The 24,197-nt window shown below is 44.8% G+C and overlaps 1 protein-coding gene across 1 annotated transcript in view; it reads right to left on the bottom strand.

Moving 5' to 3' along the window:
- The window catches only part of MDGA2 (MAM domain containing glycosylphosphatidylinositol anchor 2), a 258,623-nt gene extending 234,631 nt beyond the window's left edge, over positions 1-23,992 (bottom strand). Inside the window, exon 1 of the mRNA XM_009289913.1 lies at positions 23,819-23,992. Coding sequence (XP_009288188.1) covers positions 23,819-23,992 — 174 coding nt within the window. The remainder of the gene's footprint in view (positions 1-23,818) is intronic.
- Positions 23,993-24,197: the final 205 nt, after the last annotated feature.

Here is a 24,197-nt window from a genome sequence, read left to right as displayed (position 1 = left end):
CATTTCAACCTTTTAGCAAACCAGAGGCAGCATGATGCAGCATGTCCAATGAGACGGGGGGTACAAAACATCTGTCGTTATTGGAATAGATATTGCTACAGGCTACCAATATGCACGTGGTATGAAAAATTCTCTTCCTATTTATTTCATATGATAATGTCTGAAGTGTTGGGCTTGAAAATGGCTTCAGTTAAAAGTACTGTTCATTGTTCAAAACTTCTTATGTGGAATATTAGAGTGGCAAAACAGCCAACTCAAAGCAAGCCCTGCTTACTGTGAAAAAATGATGATCCTCTACCTTGGACGGGGCTAGAAAGCTGTTATCAGTGTGAAACCAAATGCAGAACTGGAGAGCCATTGGTTTCCAAATGTATTTCTTCAAGTTTGCAGTAGCCAACATGCAATCACCTCGGAAGACTGGGTTTCATTGCTCCGTACCTGGACTGCTCAAACTTCACAGAAACACGAGAGAGAAAACTGAGCACTGCCCCCAGGCCTGGCATGTGGCTGGTGCTGTTGCCTTTATGGGGCGACTCGTGTGCTTATGTTTACACACATACTAATGGTTCCGTAGGCTGGCATGCAAAAGCACAATTTTTTACTCATCTAACTAAAAGCAGTCTTTGACAGTAACTGTTAACATGCAGGACATGATCAGTTCTGATTTGGTGCCAGAGATCACAGAGAAATTGTTATTTTCCAGCTTGATTGCTGTAACACATAGGAAAAAAAGACTTCCTTTTATTCTCCAGCAGTGGAAAAACTGTGGTTATTAATTACAGAGAAAATCAGCATTAAAACCACAGTTACAAGCAATCAAGTCCTACAGAAGAACGTTAGTGCTTTGTTCACAGTTCACTTTAGCCCAAAAAATACCAGTCATAGCAACGCTGCGGCTGGAGTCTACAGAGGAAGACCGTAGTGTTGTGACTCCAAAACGGTAACTTGCAATAATTCAAAGGGTCAGAAAGAATAACTGAAGACCTCAATATCTGACAATGTGAGAAAAACTATATTCAAGTCCTACAGAAGAACGTTAGTGCTTTGTTCACAGTTCACTTTAGCCCAAAAAATACCAGTCATAGCAACGCTGCGGCTGGAGTCTACAGAGGAAGACCGTAGTGTTGTGACTCCAAAACGGTAACTTGCAATAATTCAAAGGGTCAGAAAGAATAACTGAAGACCTCAACATCTGACAATGTGAGAAAAACTATATCTAAGCTGAGTATTCCTTCATCTCTGAACTTCCTGCACTTCTGCAAGACAGATGATTTATACCCAAACCCAAGTTACCCAAGCCCCACCGATGTAACTTAGCATCCCAAAGGCAGGAGGCTTTGTATGAACTGACACCCTGTGCGCACAGACGACACATCTCGCGGGTACACGGAGCAAAACGCAGCTCCTCCCAACAGCACAGCAACTCCAACTCCTCATTGCGTCGGGAAACTTTTATAGCGATCACGTAAAACATCATTGTATCCCCCCATCACCTCAGGCCAAGCAACTTGCATGTCATATACAACCGGGTAACGGTTGATCACATATTGCTGCTAAAGAAAACAGCAGGCTTGAATTCCACTTTTAAGTCCTAAGACAGAAAACAGGCTAATATGTGGCAATAGGACATAGTTCAAATCTGTTTTAATTCCTGTTAGCACCAACAGGAATCTCCCAGATGTGAAGGAACAGAATAGCCACCCAAAAAAGACCAAAGCTGGCAACAAATCCAAATTCTACACTTCCCACAAATTCCCCCTCAGAGCTGGCATTGATTTATGTACTATAAATGCTGCTGAGGCACTTGTGGAGCTTTACCACACCACGGCTCAGCGCCCATGAGCTGAGGGAGCAGCGTCCTCCATCTCAGACGTGTCACCAGGCAGCAGACACGGGGATGGGGTAGTCCAGACCTGCATGGTGGAGTAAGGTAAGGAAAGGATATGCTTTAGGTAAGGACATGCCCCAAAGAAAGAATATACCTTTTTGTTTGTTTGTTTTGGTCTCTCAGGTTATTTGTCCATTTGACTTTCAGAGAGGTTTTCCTCAATGAAAACTACATTTTTAAACACAATTTCTCCAGTGCTACAATTTCAAGGCAGAAAAGGTTACCTCACTGTTCTTAAATTTAAAAGGCTCGTGTCTCAGTTATTCCACCCAGACTTGCACACGTTGTGATCAAAACTCTTGAAAATTAGGCACCACACAGGTCTAAGTTGTCTGAACGCCAAGAATTAAGAATTTGGCTTTGAAAGTGCAGAGGAAGGATTTCTTACACTCAAAGGCTGAAAACCTAAAGATTAACTCGATATCAGCGAAGACATTTTAAGTGATCACTGAACAATTTAAGAGGAAATTAGTGAGTGAATCCTGAAGAAAAGAATATTGCAATCACTATGCAAATTGGTAAAACAACCCTCCTTTAGATCCTTCTTACAGCATCTTGCTTAGTTGAATCAGCCTGTGTTTCTTTATGAAAAGGTAGTGTCTGGGGAAACATCTACACATACTTTCTCAAAACATCTTTGAGTAATCTGTTAAATGATTAATTGCAGCAATTTATCCTACTTTGACTATAATGTTTTTCCTTATGACTTTTAAGATGTTTCACTGCTTAAAAAAATCAGCACTTTTATACTGAATAATCAATATACCTTTTACTATAAATACTTCACTGAAGGATGGAGTTTTTTTTCATTCTCCATGGCAGGAAAATACCTACCTGGGAAGGACTGAGTTCAACGAATTTCACAGAGCCTTGTTTCTACTGAGGTCAGTATCATTTTAAAATCGTCAATAGCTGCAGGACTTAAAAGGGTCTTGCATGTTTATGCCTTCCTGATGGGAAATTATTTACTGTCCATCAACTAAATTATTCATGAAATGATCCAAACATCTGTGAATCGTGTATATTTATTATTGTCTCAGCTTTTTTATTCAGCAGCATTAATTTGCTTCAAAATGAAATACAACTTTTCACCTTCATAATAAAGAACATAATCTAAGGGCAGAATGAGGCAGACATAGCACCATTTGAATTCCTAGTTATTAATTTTTATGGTGGCCTCCCAATGTTGATATACCACATTAAACCACCGGAGTCATAAACACACCCTCATAACTTAAATGCATGGAAATTCATTCACTATAGTTCTCAAATGGTTTAAAGGCAAATAAATAGAAGATATTTTGTAACTTGTAGCTACTGCCACTAGCACAGAACTAAGCTTAGTGATGAGACCATCAGAGAACTCTGTGAAATTCACATCTAGACTCTTATTTCCCCTGTGGGCCAATCTAAATCATGGTACTTTTTTTTTTTTTCCCCCCAGTGACAGAATAAGTTGCTATTGTTGCCATACAGGTACAGTAAATGATCTAAAATCCTTACAGTTTTCAAAAAGAAAGGCTGGTATAATCAAACTCACATGAGTTGCCAGAGCAATGCTACGGTAAGCGAGCTGATAACCTGGAGGCCAGCCTGGAAGAGCTATAAAGAAGAGAACTGGGTCCATGGACGAGGTATTTCCAGTGATGCCCTGCAAAGGTTACCTCCTAGGAAATCGCCATTCTGTGCACTTCTCAGAAACTGCAATTGCTAGAAAGGACTGGGGACAGGAGGGTGGTACCACAGCCAACCGTGTGCTCCGTGCCAGTCCCACCACTACTCTGAATTTCCAGTGAACCAAAAAGTTGAGAGAATTTTTGGTTGCATAAAGCAGAAAATAATCAGATAGATTAGGAGTTTTACATCGTCTCTACCTGAAGCTTCTACAATTGCCCTTGGAATAAAATCTAAGGCGACGGTCCCACTCTGAGGGTTATACCCCAGGAAGATGTTGAAGAACTGGCAAGAGTATAGAGAAAAGCCACAGTACTCATTAAAGTAATAGAAACATGCTCAAGAGTGCAAGTGATAAGCTCAGCAAATCTGCAGTATCAAATGAAAAATCAGGGAAAAGCAATCAACATCTTTAAAACATACACGAGGGACTGAAATTTGATAGCAGATCAATTTTCAACATAAGAGGCAAAGTTAAGGCAGTAATAAAATGGATTAGAAATCACTTTCCATTTGCTCAGCGTAAGCTATTTATGCAAAACATCTTCTATCCAAGATGTTTCACTAAATCAGAGTCAGCAGTGCTGAAGGACTTTACCGGGAGTGCTGGGGGATGTGAAATCTCCTTCTCGTGCTCACCACCAGGGACCAGCTCTATAGCCCAAACCATCACCTGGTACTGGATCTCCATCACCCAGCACTTCTGCACAACTGCAACCAATGCACTGTCCTCCCAGTGTCCAAAGACATAAAAACCCCAACCTTAGCCTAAATAACTCTTACTAGCCCAGTTCTGCAAGCAAAGTGCCTTACGTGGCTGCTGGTCTTCCCTGCACAACCTTTCAGAGCCCAGTTTTACCCAACTTCGGTACAGGCACACAGCCAGTCCTGGAGCGGTACCATCCCCACCTCCTGGCGCCCAGAGGTGATGCCTTCATCCAGTTTGGGGATGGGGATGTGGGAGGGTATTAGAGGAGGATGGAGGTCTGAGGAGCTGCTGTTCAACCACAGCACAAGCAGCAGTGGGAAACCAGAAGCCATCAGCTCCCCCGTTCCCACAACTACTTGTCTCCCTCAAGAGCAAAAAGGCATAAAAATGTGTTTCTGTCATTAAACTCAGAAGACTGGAGTCTAAACAGAGAGAGGAAAAAGTGGCTGCTAAACAGGATTTTTCTACTTTAAAGTCACTCTTCATAATAGAATTGCGTTTCAAAGTGACAAAGCCATCTCGAAATCCAGGCAGTTTAAAATTGATGCTTTTTTCCTTTTATAATCCTTTCAGGTATTACCTTCTGATTCTCATTCTCTCCGTCCCTAACCATTTCACTCCCCTGCAAGACCCCTGGGAAAAAGAGAGTATTCAAAACAAACAGCGTTACGGAGCACACCCAAAATGCTACCAGAGACTTACAACAAGTAAACTGATAAAGACAGAAGAAAATGTTTCTCTTCTGGTCTTTCAGTAATACGAATCTTGACTACTTCCTACAACAATCATTAGGGGAGATATTTTTGGGCAGACATGCAGCCTTTAAACTGACTGACAAGGGACACAAATAAATGGTTCTGCAAATGAGAAAACAAAAGCAGCAGCCACTGACGCCAGCACGGCTGCACGCGTGGTGAAAATAGAATTGCAACAGAAAGCTATTTCTGTGCAGATGGTGAATGCTACGAGGCAGAGACCTACATACTCTTAGTACAGATGAGCTGACAATAGAAAGAAAAATGCACTTGTTTTCCTTCTGCGCGAAAAATAAAAACCAAATTTGCTTCCAGAACATGCTTGTACCCCCCCCAAGGGCTCCAGTGCAAAGTTTTGGGGATCCTTAATTCTTTGCTCCCGCAGGGGCATGCAAAGCACTGCATGCAAAGCACCTCCTCCAGCAAAGCTCAAGTCTGCAGAGACAGAGGTGCCACCACTCGCACCGCGTGGCCGCTGCACCATCCTCTGCACTCCGACAGCAACCCAGGCACGTTTCTGGCCCACCTCTGCTTGAACAAATTAAATCCACTTAACTGAACATCATAAAACGCTGGGTTTAAATGGCTCTTTTTCCACTACATTGTCTTCTGCAAATAGCACCGAGGTTATTGATTTCCTGCAATGCAATATCAGTCTGTTTACTTAAACTAGTTCCCATTTTAAAAACTTCATAAAACGTAATCTGGAAAAATTATGCTGTACTTCAAACAGCACTGATAGTAGACTTGGTGCACGAAGAGACTCTGAGAAAAATCCCTTCTAAATATTGAAAGCTGATGACCACCGGGCTCTGTCTTTACGTTTGCATTGGACCTTATCAGCATTTCCTACAGCACGCCCTGCGCTGCATCCCTCCAAGATTGAAGATGCGCACCTGCCTTATTTCCAGGCATCTTTTTGAATGTAACCCAAATCTCCGTGATCCAGTAACATTAGCTGTGCTTTATCTTCCTTCCACAGGAACCAACACTCATACATGCTGAATTACACCTTACAATCTCATTGAGCTAAAAATGAGAGTGAGATCCTGAGATTTAACTTGTTTCAGCTGTGATGACAAAGAAAGGAGATGACATTTTATTTTGGTTGAAAGGTGGGAGAATTGAGAAAAGAGAAGAAATCTTGACAAGAGAGAGTTGGCAGCTCAGCTGAGGAGGCAGCTCGGTATGAAATGCTATCAACAGAGCTTAAGGCCAGAAAAGATCAGCAGCTGCTGAGCACAAGTCACAGACACTACATCAAGCCCACGATTTCTTGTAACATAAGAAATCAGAAGCATTGACTGAAATTATTAAAAGAGCATTTTTTTTTCAAAAGAACACTTTTTTTTCTTTCAAAATACAACATATAATTGTGTTGTATAACTAATAGTCACAAATTATTAACCAACGCAATGACATGGAGTCCAGGGCTCTAAACGGATTCCAAAAGACAGAACATTCATTCATGGGAATTAAATCTATCCATACCTAGTTACCACAGTCATCAAATGCAACCTTTTGATCAGGCGATCCCAAAACATCAGACATCCAGAGGCTGGAAGATTAAGCACATCCTACCCGTAGGCTCCAGGTGCTGGACAGGAGACAGGACAAGGGACATCTGGGCTCATCCAGGATGGAAGTTCCTAGGTTTCTGCTTGAAAGTGCCAGTGACAGACACCAAAACACACCACTGTTGCCATGTTTTTGCTTCTGTGTACACTCTTTTTTCTTCTTTGTTTCAGAGGATGAAGAAGCGGCAAAGCATCCTTCAGACAGTGAGAAAGTCTAAAACAATATGAAACAACACTGGAAAAGAACTGGGTCTCTTCTGCCCTGTACCTGGCACAGTTGGGAAAGGTTCTGCAAGACTTTGTTCAGGGAAAAGAAATTAAGCATGTGTTTGAATCCTACTGACTTTGAGATTTTAGCTCATTTCCAATTCAGAACCCAACGAGAAGAAAATTTATGAAAAATCCAGTAATCACAAATAGCATCATTCATGTCCTGTTGAGCTTTCCTGGCATACCTTTAAATGACTCCCACGAGTGCCAAGGAAAGGGATCTGGGAACAGTTCCCACATATCAAGAGAATTGCAAATAGACGTTAAGAGAAAAAAAAAAAAAAAAAAAGAACCTGGTTCAGCTTGCAACTAGAAATAAAAGGACAGGATTAAGGGACGGGATTAAGGATTTGTAGAGCAAAGGCTAAGGAAATCATTGCAGTATTAAGCAACAATGATCTGAGATGATTTCCAAAGGGAAATGAAGATAGGTTCAAATCAGGGAATATTTAAAACTGGAAGAGTTGATAGCACAAGGAAGAGGGGCTACAGCTGCTAATTCAGCATTGCCTGATAGACAGTAATGCTCCACTCCCAAATGCACTTCTGCACTGGGGAGTTTACTGAGGCTCTGGACATCTCACCACATTTCTAATGTACAAGCCTTAACAAACTTTTGCAGTTGGAAAGGGCGTGCAAGGCAAGCTGGCACGTCAGAAGAAAGTGCCTTGCAGGGGCTGGTGATGAGGCTGTAACGAGCCTCCATCCCCCAGCCTCAATAGGGCAGCGCTGCCACTGTGAGCCCGTTCTTGGTATATTAAACTTGCACTGTTGCATTAAAATAGGAACAAATTAACTAGCTTTGAGCTTTCCCTTCCTTCTGTGTTAAGAACCCACAATTATAAAAGACAAAACAATTCCCTCCCCACCCCACAAAAAGCCCACACTCCAACGAACCACCAAAATCCAGCCCACGGAGGTCAGAAAATCATTGCCAGAGATCAAGACAAACACAACTACAGCACAGCTTTTTGCTTTACTGTTCACCTTCCTTTTACGAGGAGACTACAAAATAGAAGAGGCAGCTGAAGTTAAATGGCCAGGTCTTCTCCATCTACAGGCGGCTGGCTGGCTCTTGGAGCGGTCAGATTGAAAGGGTTTATTTTTTATTGTGATTTTACTTTCTTTGGATGTTGTGCAAATTTCCTTGATTTTACAAGAGATTTTTAGTTAATTACGTATTTACCTAGTTAGCATAATTGTCTTCAATTATGTAATTAGCGTTCATATGTGTAATCATTTGAACATGTAATTTTATCTAATTACACTATTAAAACGTGCAAGTCATAAATATCTTTATCATTTTGATTGATAGACATGCGGGGAGGAAAAAAAAAATCTCACTTGTTATTTTTATCTCCTGGATCCTGAAATCTGCAAGAGTAAGAGGATTCAGCCTATAATGTTGCTATAATCATTTATAAGGACCTATCAAGACTATACCAAGGTTACACCTTTCAAGCAGAGGTAGAACAAACCACTCAAAACTAAGGAGCAATGAGTCACACAGCGTAGCAAGATTTTTCTGTAAAAAAGCACTAATAATCTGGGAAATACTTATTGTTTAGTGTCTAATTATGCACTTGCTGTTATGAAGAAGAATAACAGCCCACTCAGAAAAAAGGTAACACAGAACAAAACAGACACAAGTAGTTCCTATTTGTCCTGATGGAAGATGCTGTTGCACCCTAGAAAGGGGTTTTAAAGCTCCTTGTACTTTTTAGCTACCTCTAAGACAACCAGTGTGGCCATACTTATCAGAAGAGTAACATTTTTTAGCTCTGTTTAGCTTTATTTCAGCAGCTGTGCCGTGCGCCCTGTAGTACAGTACCAGAACAAATACCTGGCGCATACCAAATGAATTAGGACAGCGACAGTTGAGTCTTCTTTTTAATTGCTTTTGGCTGGGAAGGCAAACATTTACACACAGATTAAATAGTTAAGCTTATTTAAAGTTCAACTTCTCCTCTTCAGGTTTAGATTCCTTGCCTTTACTAACATACAGAAGTCTCCAAACCAAACCAAAAACAAACAAAAAACCCCACATGCGCCTAAGCTGACTCCAAAAGCTGGGGGGGTGGAGGAGGGGGAAGCCTAACACAACAACTAACAACGTAACGAGCTCTTCAGCACCACTTGGGAATAAGCCTCAATTACAGAGCATCCTTCAGCAAAAGGCATATGGTTTTTCCAGCCTGATAAGATCACTCACGCTCTGCAGGGCATCCAGATACAAGTGCTCAGGTGGATGGCAGCAAAAATAAACCTGATCCTTCCCAAAACCAGGGGGAAGCCTAACACAACAACTAACAACGTAACGAGCTCTTCAGCACCACTTGGGAATAAGCCTCAATTACAGAGCATCCTTCAGCAAAAGGCATATGGTTTTTCCAGCCTGATAAGATCACTCACGCTCTGCAGGGCATCCAGATACAAGTGCTCAGGTGGATGGCAGCAAAAATAAACCTGATCCTTCCCAAAACCACCACTCCCAGCTGCCAGAGGCTGAAGAAGAGCTCAGCCTATGGCAAATTTTATCTCCCCCCCCACCCCGGCCACTCCCAGCTGCCAGAGGCTGAAGAAGAGCTCAGCCTATGGCATAATTTTATCTACGAGAACAACCTGGAAGCAGCCCAGAGAATAAAACCACGCAGAAGGATCACAGAGGGGTCATTTAATGGTCAGACCAGAAACAACCCAATTTGTTCAAACTCTATCACCATCAGACACCTCAGATGGACTAGGTTTTGTGAGCAGCATTTCTTTCCTTAAAATGCAAAAGCAACAATCTCAAGAGCCTGCCTTAGTAGACACGGCATTGCTCCTGGGCCTCAGGGGCCATCAAGTTATTGCTTTGAAAGCGCTGTCTTCAAGACCATATGCAGATACGTGGAACACAAGACAGTAAGTTCACCGCACGTAGAACCACAGCGTGTTACAGAACCATCTTCCCTCTGCTCCCTGAATTTAGTGGGATATAAGAAAAAGGCTCTGAAGAACAATCAAGCCTCTCATGCTCAACGACTGAACTGCCAGTCATGGAAGTGCACGCTGGCGTTAAATAAATCTCCACTTGAAGGGCATCAGCTCTAGAGAAACTCTGGAGTCAAGCGTAGAAGGCACCAACGTCAAGTTTGTAGTCATACCACACCTTCTCAGAGGCACTAACACATGCTTGGACTTTTGGATCTAACATATATCATTTTTGGAGAAGAACTCAAATGGGCAGCAAAACAAACGTGGTTTCCAACCATGAACACTTCTTGCTGCTATGGGAAAAAAATGAGGAGCTCACTGCTCTGAGGTTTTACTTGCAGATGTAGAACATCTTTCACTACGTCCACAGCAACAGGAACGATTCCCTATTCTGCTCCATAAAAAGGATCTTCATCTGTTTCTTTAGGAGCTCTTTTCACAGACCAGCTACCAGAATGTACTTCTGCTTCAGCCCCAGCAGATCTGCATATGCTGCTAGTTTCCCTGGATTACTAAATTATCTCTTTACTCATCAAATACATTCTTTTTCAGCAAGCAAGACCTCACAGCAACAGACCTCACTCCAAAACCACCCACCTCATTTTTGATTATGAGACTAGTATGTTCAGCAGCCATGGAAAAACAGCTACTTTTGCAGCATCCCAGAGCCATTTGTCCATCCCTTCAGCCAATGTCCTACCTTTTAAGGGCCATCAAGAAAAAGGAACACAAAAGCTGACCACAGACAGACAGAAACCAAAGACTGCAGAGCACAGTTTGGGGGGGAAGAGGAGAAGACAGAGGCAGTCCATTCAGAGGACAAGTGTCCATATTTCAGTAAACCAGGAAATTTTGCTGTTTTCTTTCCGATGATGGGAGATTCATGCTCTCTGTTCATTGGAAACTTTCTGTAGGAGATTTCTGGCAGCTTTTAAGCTTTCACAAAGGTCAATATGAAACTGGTATGGTAAAAATCGCCCACCTGGATGTCACTTCCATCTCCACGTGACTCTCTGATAGTCTCCTTTCGGTGATTGCTGATGCTTTAGCAGGCTTAGGCTCAATATTCTCAACTGAGAGAGTGAGACTGAAATACACACTTCACTTGCCCTGATGTTGCATTTATCTTGATTTAAGCTGACCTCTTTACCCCACCACTTCCAAGCCCTTTTTAGAAAACTGCAAACATATTTCTTGTCGAGAGACAGCAGCCACATGGAACGAGGAGAATCAGCAAGATACGGCTGGTCAAATTATTCAGAATAAAACAACCAAGGAGTTTAATTTCTTTATCAGCTTGCAAACCACGTGCCTTTTAATCCAGCTTCCTGCAGATGATAAGGTGAACAGCTTTACATTTCTTTCGGTGGCATATGCACAACATATTCAGTGGGACTACGTGCTGTTTGCAGCACACAACTGAGTTACCACATCAAAATGATGTCATTCAAGACAGGATTACATTTTAATACTTACAGAGGGAACAAGATTGTTGTCATTGTGAAGATGAAAGCACTCGGTGGCGCCCAGCAAGGAAGGCCACCAGCTGCCCTGCAGGCACCGACCATAGCACCCAGCTCGGGGCCGCAGTGAAAGCCTGTGTGCCAGAGGGGCGGGTGGACCAGTAAGGATGCTGTACCTTCCTCATTACCGCTGCCCAAAAAGTTCTGTGCTCCGTGACAGGGCGGGGAAGAGGCCGTGTAACTGCCACCTAACAAAGATAACTCCACCAATCCCTTATATTAATTACAACTTAACTGAGAGTTTTTAGCATCAGATTGCCACTAGGCAAGGACTTCAGGTCCAAAAGAGATTTTTGAGGAAATGTCTTCTTCAGGGGTTTGTGTTTTCTCCTGGGTTGCTTTTTGGGAAGTCTAAATTCTTATAACCTTCACCATCAATGCCATAATCAACAGAAATGGCTGGGTCTCAGCACCTCTGGACCTCCCTCCTTCCTCACTTATTTCACCACCTCTGCCCGCTCTCATTCAAGGCTCCCACAGTCATCCTCAGGAAAGCCTTTCCTCCCACGGCTGAGGCTATGTAAGATTTAGCATTGAGACAATATACAGAAGCATTGAGACAAAAATATATTTATCTACAATATCAATAAATGAGGCTTAGGAGCAAGCAAAGGCAACTTTTCAAACACCCGTGGTACATCAGGATATCACAGAGCATGGCAAAACCCCAGTCCATGAGTGTTTGGAGTTGACGGGCAGCTGACGTGCACCACACAGTGCTCCGCTCACCTCTCCTTCCAGTTCCAACAAGCAAGCTCCCTGCCAAGCAGCAAGGTATCTCCATCAACAGACACATGTAACGGTGGCATGTTATAGAAACACCTTCATTATTTAAAATGCATACCATCTTAATTACTCAGTGTGATTAGTGTAGCCTCCTCTAATGTTTCAGAACAGAATCCTACCTTCACCTTATTAGCGTGCGCAAAGCAAGAATGAAAATTTTCTGGCACTCCATCCATTAAAAATATAAAAAGCAGCATTTCAGAAAAACAAAACAAAAAACTCACGTGATGTTCTCTTTGATCAGCTGCAAGCAAAACATAAAAGGCTCCTCTGAGGTAAAGTGCAGAGCATGGCAAAACCCCAGTCCATGAGTGTTTGGAGTTGACGGGCAGCTGACGTGCACCACACAGTGCTCCGCTCACCTCTCCTTCCAGTTCCAACAAGCAAGCTCCCTGCCAAGCAGCAAGGTATCTCCATCAACAGACACATGTAACGGTGGCATGTTATAGAAACACCTTCATTATTTAAAATGCATACCATCTTAATTACTCAGTGTGATTAGTGTAGCCTCCTCTAATGTTTCAGAACAGAATCCTACCTTCACCTTATTAGCGTGCGCAAAGCAAGAATGAAAATTTTCTGGCACATTAAACATTAAAAATATAAAAAGCAGCATTTCAGAAAAACAAAACTCACGTGATGTTCTCTTTGATCAGCTGCAAGCAAAACATAAAAGGCTCCTCTGAGGTAGTGGATACTGTAACGGTGGCATGTTATAGAAACACCTTCATTATTTAAAATGCATACCATCTTAATTACTCAGTGTGATTAGTGTAGCCTCCTCTAATGTTTCAGAACAGAATCCTACCTTCACCTTATTAGCGTGCGCAAAGCAAGAATGAAAATTTTCTGGCACTCCATCCATTAAAAATATAAAAAGCAGCATTTCAGAAAAACAAAACAAAAAACTCACGTGATGTTCTCTTTGATCAGCTGCAAGCAAAACATAAAAGGCTCCTCTGAGGTAAAGTGGATACTACATTTTCTATTGTAATTTACAGGATTTCTTATTAACTGCTGATGTGGCCAAAGAAAGCAATTTGTGGGGAGGGGGTTCACTGACACTGGAACAGCTGTTTTCCTATTGCATTCTGCATATCCTTGCTACAATAATTGTACTCTTGTTAGGAAAACTGATGATGATTTCATATGACACTCCTCAGTTCATGGGAAGACTTTACAAATGTTCAGTGAACACCTGACAAAATCCAGCCTGACTCATGACTAAATTAGCCTGCATTTTATGCTGAAAAAAACCCTTCATAAACGTTTGACTCAATAAACTCATATTTAGCTATGAAGGGCATGTATTTCTACCGTTCTTCAGCATTAAAAGAAATACATGATTAAAATTTACATCCCATTTTTGCTGTTGAGGTTATGAACTGTTTATTTGCTGCTTTCTCTCTGAAGTGCAGCAACTGAATTCACACCTCTGCAGAGCACTGCAGATACATTCAGTGCCCACTACAACCCTCCCCTGCTCCGTCTGACAAGAGAAATAAGTGTTAAATGTGAAAAAAGTCCAGGACAGAAATCACAGCATCCACAGTGAGGGACAGCACTGAAAGACAAGAGAGCAAGAGACTCCTGGAGTTGCACCAGCCTTCTTGGGACTGAGACACTTGTGCACCTGAGCACATGGCAAACCGAGTGCACGACACGCTCTAACCCAGGACAACAGCGCTGCTTTGTGTCAAGAAGTGCAGTTAACAGTCCGCAGACATGCTGGGACCCACCAAAAGCCTATTTAATTCTAGACGTTTGGTTTATTCCTACCACTCATTTGAGACAGGAAAAAAATATCAATAAGCAAGCGAAAGTAATGGTTTTACCCAGTCTTTTTCATTTCCTTCCCTGCTGTTGCTTATAAATGCAATCTTAGAAGGCCGAGCAAAAGCTGCTGCTGACTTGGGCTACACTGGGCTGGACTTACCTTTCAGTCTCTCTCAGCACCATGGTTTTGCCCTGATAAGGACAAATGTGCTAGACCTTTACCCACCCGTATGTTCTCCCTGTTGATCCTCCTCTCTAATTTGAAAACTTTGCTCTTTTCTGCTTCTCCGAAGAGGCTCTGCATTTGTTTGGGGAACACAGACATCCCATCACACAGGAAGGTGCTGGCCAACGTCTCAACAGGGGCCTCATCCATCCCACCTAACTTTTACCGTAAGGTTCAGCATGCTTGCTTTGGACAGGAACCCGTATGTTCTCCCTGTTGATCCTCCTCTCTAATTTGAAAACTTTGCTCTTTTCTGCTTCTCCGAAGAGGCTCTGCATTTGTTTGGGGAACACAGACATCCCATCACACAGGAAGGTGCTGGCCAACGTCTCAACAGGGGCCTCATCCATCCCACCTAACTTTTACCGTAAGGTTCAGCATGCTTGCTTTGGACAGGAAAAAAAAAAAACAACAAACCAAAACCCTTTGGACAGGAAAAAAAAAAACCAAACCAAAACCCAACAAATTAAATGCAAGGCAACACAAGGCTTTCCCCCCACTGCGGTATCACTGCTTTCCTGTCTTGCCTATCGCTTCTTTCCGTTGTTTATTCAAGTCCCATCGTACCACTCAGCACTGGATGATAATTAAAATCAAACCATTCCTTCTTCTGCAATATAAATCTGCAATACAAACCCCGTCATCCACACACTGCGAACAATAGCTGCAACAATGCAGGTGCAAAATGGGTCAGCCCTGCTAACTCCAGCCAGTCCTGACGTGGCTTGCCCAAGTCAGCCCAGGCACCTCTGGGGACTCGAGCACTGAGCCTACACTGAGAACGTCCCCTGCCAGCCACCACCTCCATTTCTGCAGGACAGGCTGTGTGCTCAGCACCTTGCTGCCCCAACCAAGCCGGCACACAGCGTGAGTCAGCTCAGCATCCCTGACGGTCCTCCACAGCCAAGGGAGAACATCCGTGCCACTTGGACCACCCCCATATGCCACCCGAATTCCCAACAGACAGGGTGCACGTCCACAGGGCCACACACGCCCCGGAGGAGCAGCAGTCCTGGCTCTGCTCAGGGTGTGCAAGCACCGAGCTCGGGAAGCAGAAGGTATCTCCCACCAGCCTCTCAGCTGCAAGGGGAGTAGCTACTTGTTGACAGAGCGGCCATCAGCACAGCACTCCACTCCTACAAGTGGAAAGAAAACACAGCAAAACAGAGCCAGGGAGAAAATTCTGGGTCTTCCAAATGCAGATCCTCCCATGCACTGCCTTCCAGGAGAGCCAAGCTACCCGCCACTCTCTTCACTCACAACCAGCAATAAGTGCACGTCTTAGCCCCTTGATTTCAAGGGGATAAAATGACATAGTTTGATAGCGCTGCATAGGAGAAGGGGTGGCAGAAGGATGTGAGGGGCTGGAATCTGCTACAGTTCTGCAGAAGGCGGCCTCGGTGCTCATTAGGGCATGCTGCATCCCCAAAATAGCCAAAATCCCAGAGGTCGCTGGGAGCAGAGAGCACACAACTCTCAGACAGCTGGACTACGTGTGTCAGCAGCAGCTGCTGCCTCCCCTGACTCCTGGAGCTTGGTCAGGGCAGGGGGACAGATGTGGGGACCCCATCACTTGCCAGAGAGCATTGGGCCATGCTGGTGGGGACAGAGAGCACTCCCGCAGCTGCCCCCATTGCCACCGTGCAGCCACAGCAAAGCTACTGGACGAGGACTCGGGCATCGCCCTCCCTTCACTCAGCACATTTTGCATCTCAGAATGCACCGCTCGTGACAGGATAACGTAACCCGAGGTGTGACAGCACACAGAGGTGAAAGGCATGGGAAAAACACACCCAGAGCCAAAAAAACCACCAACGTAGGTGAGGTTATACTGACAAACAAGGTCTTTATCATTCAGCCTCTAGTGGGCAACCAGGAATACAAAATCCCAGCCAGTCCCTGCTCTTTCAGAAGATGCTGCTTCCTCTGACCCCTGTGGCCCAAATGTCGCTCCTCACTTTTAGACATTCACAGTCGTTGCTGCCACCAGCTGGACCCCCCCAGCACAGGCTAGAGCTGCCAAAGAAGTTAGGATAAGCTACACCCCTCCATAGGCTGTGCAGGAGAGCCTCACCAGCGTAAATAAAATGTCACCTATCAGCTACAGAGAACAGCAAATAACTTACTTCCATCACAGGGACAAGCGGCCTTCACACATCCTTACACATCTCTTGCCGAGCTGACAGGCAGGTACAGCACAACACTCGGTTCCTGGGCTAACGTCTGGGAAATGGATGGGTCCGACGGGTGACGCTGCAGCCCCTCGCCCTGCGGGACACACAGCCAGCCCCAGCGAGTCCGACACGGGCTGTGGGCTCAGCTCAGCCAGCCACAAAGAGAGGAGGACTCATCACGTTGCCCTCATTCCCAAACAGCAAGGGGCTTCGCAGAATTCTGTTCAAAAATCCAAACCAACCTCTGGGCAAAATCCTGAAAGCAGTAATTTATGAAAAAAGGGCTGCATTTGCCCACCCACCGTTAGCCCCACCTGAGCATGGATGTGGCATTTTAAAAACTTAATCAAGGAAAATTAGTTTCCATGGCAACTAATGGCGCATTTAATAGATCAAGTGATGAGTGCTGTGTATAAGAATGCTGCAAATTATGAACAGCAGTGATATATCAAATGCTACACAATCACTGCACAGATAACAAGTAGACATGCAATGATGTGTTGGGGTGCTCAGAGCTTTCTCTATAATTGGGAGTGAGGCTAAGTTTTGGAGAACAACAGTGTGTGAGTGTTTGCAGGTCTCTTCCCTTGCAGTAACTGCTGTAGCCTTACGTGATTCTCCCCGAAGGCCTCATTGATATTGATTAGACCTCAACAAATTTTAAACCAAGTTTCAAAACAGTTTCCAGTTTGAAAGTGCAACCACCACTCTGAACACATGAGCTTCCCTATCTCCACCTGCCTGTACCCGATTTCAGGCAGAATTTTGCAGCACGTGGCAGGAAGCCAGTAAGAGTAAATCTGAAGACACATTTTCAAAGAGAGGCCCCTATAGAGCAGTGCCATTTCAACATGACTTGGAGCAGATCACAAAGAGGCACACGCAAGTCATCAGCCTGTTACAGAGCTACATCAATTGATCAAAAAGTTAAAAGCAATGCCTGGAAAGACAAAAAGGCAAAAACGTGCGCTTTGGTAAAGCATGCAGGAGCACTGACATGAAAGAGGAAAAAAAGAAAATATTCATTCCTCCTCCCAGACTTCCACCTGCAGCAGACATCCACCACAGGCAGCCTCAAATCACGCAGGGTGTCATGAGAAGGCTAAACAGGCAGCAGAGTGGCCTGGCACCACGGCGTGCACACCCGCACCAGCCCCACCAAGCTTTGTTTCTTTAAAGCCACGAGCGTAGCCTTAGGAGAGGAGCCCCGTAAGCAGCACTTTCTCTTTGCCTTTTCCAATCCCTGAAGCAAGGAGGAGAAAATAAGGGTCCCACCTAGTTTGGTCTGATTCCCCATTGCTACAATCCTCCTGCTACAGTCCCTCACCCATGGGGAGGGAGTGTAAAGTAACACCAAACCACAACACACACGTGGGCACAAGCAGAAGGGGCTTCCCCATGGCAAGCCGAGAGCACTCTCACGCAGAAAAGCACACTCGCTCCAGGGGTCTCAGCCCTGCCCTCTTCCCCAGGGAGAGTTTTCAGAGCTACAAGCACTCCCTTGCAGGCATTAATGTGCACGCAAAGGCATACTTATGTGTAAACGTGTCCTGGATACAAGCTTGGATATTCAGGAGCCGCCTTGCAAAATAAAGGAGAAGGACACATCTGCAACCTTCTGAGAGAGGCTGTTTTTTCTCTCTCTTTATATCCCAGGGGAACTTTTAATGTGGTAGAAAGGAAAAGCAGGCAGACACTGTGCTGGTAACAGCAGTTCCGCAGTGCAGGAGGCTGCTACAGAGCATCAGCAAGGTCTCCTCTCCTTGGGGATGGTCCATGGGATGGTGGGGGTTGAGGAGAAAGGTGCTTGGGCTGGCAGAGCACATAGAGCCTTTGGAGACTCCCTGAGGACCATCTCCACTTGCAGCAATTTACAGCAATGGTCTGAGGCTCACTCGTAGGCACCTCTCTAAGCCACAGAGTCACTGTGGTCCTTTTAGGCTGACAAGGAGGCAATGATTGGACAAACATCAGACAAGAAGACCTGATGTCCTCTACAGTCAGCCAGAGAGCTCAGCTTGGTCCTCCCTCTAGGCTCAGCTCCTTAAGCTGACCCATCTTGTAGTGCTGGCATCTTCTCCAGCCCATCGCTAGGTCTGGCACATGCCTGCCTGCCATCTGGCTGAGACCGTAAGAGGACCCAGAGGAGGAAAGTTCACAGGAGATTTTCCTCTACTTATCATTAGATACTTGGCTTTCAAACTGCCTCTCAATAGTTGTGGAGACCTACTGTGAGCTCAGAATCAGGAAAGCAGGTGAATGCAGCTAATTAGCCCCCAAAACAAGAAAAAAATTCTTTGTTAAGTAGAGTGCATGATTTTAAAGAGACTTTAATTTTGTAGGTGTAATTAACTGTAAGCTCCAAACCCCTAGCTAGTAAGGTGCTCAATTACCAAACTCAGCTTGCAAATCAGGAAGAGAGCTTTCTGCTTTAGCATTTGCACCCGCTCTTACGTGCTATTCCCAAAAGTGAAGGCTTGCAGACAGTACTTCCACAGTTTCACTTTAAGAACACTAAATAAAGCTTGTTACTAACACCAGCCTTACGTATTGAATGATCTTTTTACTTGAGCGCTGCTTCCTGGCTCCCATACCTCACTGACCAGGAATGGAAGCAGATGCTCCGTTAATGAACCAGCACAATGTTTGTGAAGACTGACGCCCAGAATTCACCTCTCATCTCCATGCAATGGGGACCGCACATGTGTTTATGGGTGGAAGCTGGCAGCCTCCGTTTAGCTTTAATGCCATCACCTGCGATGGCCAAAGCAATAACAATTAGCAGAGACACAAGGCAAGAGAACAGCACGGGCAGAAAGCAGTTTGCTCTTGGCATCCCTGCAGAGGTGCACCACTTTCCTGCTAAACATCCTAGTCCCCCTCCATGAGCCACTCTCATACTAGTGTGGCGTTTCTGCTCCACAATACATCTAGCAGCCTTTATTTCAGGCAAGAATTCCTAATGGCCCCTTATCCAGTTGCCACGGAAGCGTAAGGAGCAGCACAGGACAGCGGTTGGCCAAGACTTGAGTTTACTGCAGAAAATAGGGGATGTATGTATATCCCAGGCTCATAGTTTAAACAAAAAGAATAAAGCAGGCTACGGCAATTCATTAATCCAAGTGACCTGGTAAAACCTTGCAAAGACTTTAAGCCAGCAGTAATGCTGGTACTGCACACCGTGTTTTTCAGCGGCCAGCACCACCTCGCAGTCATTACTGCAGCGTGACTTCGTTACTCGCCGCTACTCGATACAGCCTCCGAGAACCAAAAACATAATCCTACAAACAGCTCTGGAGACTGAAGAGCTTTTGCAAGGCGGAGGCCCAAGCCACGCCACCATCTGCAAAGGCCACTTCTTGGAAGGAAGGATGCAGGACGGATGGTCTCATCAGCTGACTCACAGCACACTTTCACCACTTCATTTTCACCTTAGTTAATGCGTGTTTTTTGCCCACTCCCGACTTGGGGAGGAGTACAGTGAACACCAGTGGGGGATTTTATAAATGCCTAGTACCGAGTTGCTGACTTCTTACAGCGTTTAAAACAAAAGGAGTTTCTGTGTACGCCAATAATAATTGAAAAAGTTTGAGAAACACATGCAAGTTGAATAGCATTCTTAAAATAGGCACATAATTACATATTTTATAAACTCACTTCCCAGGGTCTGATAAAATATCATTTTGAAAATAATTTCCATACAATTTGCAAAACCAAATTTGATAACCTTCCGTGCAAAAATCGGTAAAAAGAAAATCGAAGTACTGAAAATACTGGCAATTACCACAAAATGTGGATGGAAGTCTCTTGCAGAAAAAAGAAAAATAAAAATGTATTTTCACCACTTCCACCTGCAAGAATAGGAAGAATCCTGCCAGATACTTCCCCTCAAACCCATCTCATACTGAAAGCTGTCTGAACATGAGAATCCAACGACAATATATTGTCAAGTTTCATATATAAATTCTGCACATATAAAAAAGGTGGGCTTAAAAATAAATGCCATATCACCCCTTCCAGCCAGCCACTGCCACTTGGTCACAACAGAAACACACTGCAGACCCCCCCCTAAAGAACCAGGCCCATAAAGCAGAACGGGGTATCCAACAAGCAAAATAAATAAAAATCTTACACTATCTGTATTTAAAATACCCAAGAGTAATTACTGGCAGGAAAGAGTAGTTCTCTGACAGCTGGAAACAGCGAGCACCAGCTTGCTGATTTTACATCCACCCTGGTCTCCTGCCTGACCCTGGTGGGTGCTTTTCCCCAGCAGCCCCACTGACAAAAGCAACACAAACGTTGGTGAGATCCACGGCAGTCTTGTTTAAGAGAAGCCAAATTTCACGGGCAACGAGTCCAAGGGGCCGTGGCTCCCACGGAGTTGCATGCCGAAGTTTAAATATGGCAAAGCAAAAAGCTATGGTGTCTTAGCCTCTTTCTTTTCTTTTTTACTTTCTGGAGCACTAAAATTGAATGGAAATTTAATAAGAAGGTGATAAAAAGGCTAATGTTCAAATGCAGCTCTGCCCAGCCTCCTGTATTTCTCTGCAGAATCACCCATCTGAGACTACCAAAACTATCCTCCTGCTCTCAGGCAATTAATCTGCAAAAAATATTGCGAGTCTCAGAGAGCTGTAACATGAGAGCAAGCGTGAGAGAGCAGACCGAGGTGCTGGCTGACAAAGAAAATCTATAAACAGGTAAAATGAAGAGAAATCAATTTTCCATCCTAAATCCCAAATGAGAAAATAGAGATTTTTATGAAAAAAGCAGCCATGTGGCTGCTTTCTTGATAAGACTTTTTGGTTGAACAGCTTTTTTTTTTTTTTTGATTCAGCAGCATCATAAGCTTTGTTACTGCTTGAGACGGCACCTCTCATAGCTGGTCCAAAGCGTTTCCTGATGGGTAACAGCCCAGCTCGCTTTGAAGCTGCCTCGAGCCTCCGGGCCGGCAGGTTTGAGGAGGATCTTTGATTTCAGCTGCACCAAACCTCGCAGGCTGCTGGTCAGCTTTGCCGGAGCAGATGGAGGAGATGGTTTGAGAAACACACATTCTCCAAGTAAGCACACTGGAAGTATCAGTCTACCTTTATCCTGCTCTCTTCTGCCTGCACACGAATGTGCTACTTACCTCCACCCAAACACAGGGCATGCCAAAAACTGCTGCATCCAGAGCCAGCTGCTTTGGATCTTAAAAAGTTGTTAAATAAGCCTGGATAAGAAAATTTTGGGAAGGTGGAATGAATCCAACGTTACTAACAGGCACTGGGAGACATGGACTTGTTTCAGAGAGGTGGCTGGAGAAGGCGGCCAGCCCAGGGCAGACCCCATCTTCCCCCCGTTGAACAGCACCTTATGCCATAAGGGATCCCCTAAAAAGCAGCAGGGTGTCCTCAAGGCAGGAGGTGCTCGTTTCCTGCTTCAATCAGTGCTACATTAAAACCTTATTATCAGCTTTCATGAACGAGGTCTGTATCAGTCCAGAGTCTCTCACTTGGCTCTTCCAATGAGGAGCCACCAGCATCTTCCCTGCATCTCACAGATTCATAGAATCATTAAGGTTGGAAAAGACCTCTAAGATCATCGAGTCCAACTGTCAACCCAACACCACCATGCCCACTAAACCATGTCCCTAAGTGCCTCATCTACATGTCTTTTAAATACTTCCAGGGATGGGGACTCCACCACTTCCCTGGGCAGCCTGTTCCAATGTTTAACCACTCTTTCAGTAAAGAAATTTTTCCTCATGTCCAATCTAAACCTCCCCTGGCGCAACTTGAGGCCGTTTCCTCTCGTCCTATCGCTTGTTACTTGGGAGAAGAGACCGATCTCCCCTGACAACGTTCCACGAGCCACCAATCTCCTATGGCGTGGGCAACGTCAGAGCAAAGAGGACAACCAGCAATGGGAGAGAATACAATAGCAGGGCTATAAATACTTTTCATACCTTGTGAGACACTGAACATTAAAATTCGTAACAGCAGCACTGATTTTAGAACAGCACTGCTCTCATTTGGGGTGTTATCAAAACATCTGGACGCTTGGCCCAGTCCTTTTTTTTTTTTTTTCTTTTTTAGGGCTTTTTTCTTTCTCCTTCACCTGGCAAAGACTAGACAGAGATCACTTAATCTACAAGAAAAATGGCTTGTTTTATAACATGGCTTTAATGTGTGACTGCAGCTGAGAGAGTGCAACTGTGTGCAGTTAAAGTAGAGTTTTCTAAGACACAGCCTGACCTATGCCTTCCCTGGAACCAGCACAGGCTAAACTTCAACTTCTTTATTTTTAAATCTTTTCATTAAATTGGGAACAGCTACAGTATAAACGGCAGAGAATCAGCACATCTCTCCTTCCTGGAGGAATATCACGCATCTGCAGACTTGGGGTCTCCAGTGAATCCTCTCTCCCCAGCTCTCACTCCGGCTAACTGCACCTCACAGCTCCCGCCTGTCCTATGTGATTGCAAGAGGGAGGCGTTTAATTCACCCCCCCTTGCAAAGAAAATCCTGGCGAGGTGTTCTACTGTTCAAAATCTCATACAAATATGTGCACTGTGAAACGTGGTAGTCTCAGCTAATTACAGAGACACCTTCAGCTCTCGGTACTCGGCTTCTTTACCAACAGAGCAAGACGAGGGGACACAGCAGAAGACAAAGTGGCAATGGCCACTTTGAGGGAACAGAGAGCAGGTTTGGTTCAAAAAGCAAAGGAAAAGATGGAAACGGAAAAGCAGAGCAGGGGGGTAATAAAGCATTGCACTTGCACAGGTCTTGAAAGGTCCTGATCTAAAATAACCTGTTAATGGGGTACCCTGGGCCAAGGGGGGGTGGCGAGCAGGGGACACAGCAGGGCAGCTCCATGACAGGCTGACAAGACTCTTCGGCTTTGAATGTGATGCTATAAAATAGAGTTAGGCCTGGGAAAAGTGTGTATATTTTACACCTTTTAAACCCCTGTAAATAAAAAGGGTTTATTTCTGTTTAACTTTTGTCTTCTGCAGGGCTGCAATGCTGTGGTTCCAACGACATCCAAGACCCAGGAGCACAGCAAGACTCCCCCGAGCTTTCGTGTGCCCCCACTCCAGCTGTTCACTCTGGTGCATACTGTCTACACTCAGCCATCCCTGTCCTCGTATTTGTTTTTCCTTTCCTTCTACCCACCTCCACGGATCTCAAACTCTCACATCAGGACCCCATGTTACAGCACAAGACAGACCTGCTGGTTTTAATATCACGTTCCTAGCCAGTCATTCAAAAAAAAAGTTCTGCTGTTGATGTTTCTTCTGCAACACCCCAATATCAAACCAACAGCCTGGACAAATCCCCCCCCCTCAGATCCTGTTGCATTGATCTCTACCACCCTGCGCCAATCTAGTCCTTAGCAGAAGACAAAACCAACCTGCACAGGCTCAGAGACAGACAGAGCAGAGGAAGGGTGCGGTGACCAGTGGCAGGCTGCCACCGGGCACGGCGGGGGCTCACCTGTGGCCGAGGATGGCCGGTGACCAGGCAGGTCAGCTCCAGCGTCTCGCCCTCACGGATGGTGTAGACCCTCTCGGAGTAGCGCTCCTCCTCGATGTTGCATGCCAGGCCCGAGTGCACGATCCGCACGGTGGGGGGGGCTGCAAGACCCAGAGAGAGAAACCAGGTGAGCATCATCGCCTGCACCCCCGGGGTATGCTCAGACCCATTTCCATCTCAGCAGCCCGGGATCCTTGCATACACCTAGCTGGGAGGACCGAGGCTGGAGCTGAGTATGTTCACTGTGGAGAATACTCTTTTGCTTACTCAGCATACACACATTCGGCACCAGAAGAGATTGCCACGGTATTTATTAATACCTAGCAATCCCCTGAACAAA

Source organism: Aptenodytes forsteri, unplaced genomic scaffold (assembly GCF_000699145.1).
Source record: "Aptenodytes forsteri isolate BGI_AS27 unplaced genomic scaffold, ASM69914v1 Scaffold76, whole genome shotgun sequence".
NCBI classification, from domain to species: domain Eukaryota; kingdom Metazoa; phylum Chordata; class Aves; order Sphenisciformes; family Spheniscidae; genus Aptenodytes; species Aptenodytes forsteri.
Note: the sequence above shows the minus strand (reverse complement) of the source record. Positions and strands in the feature narration are given on the sequence as shown.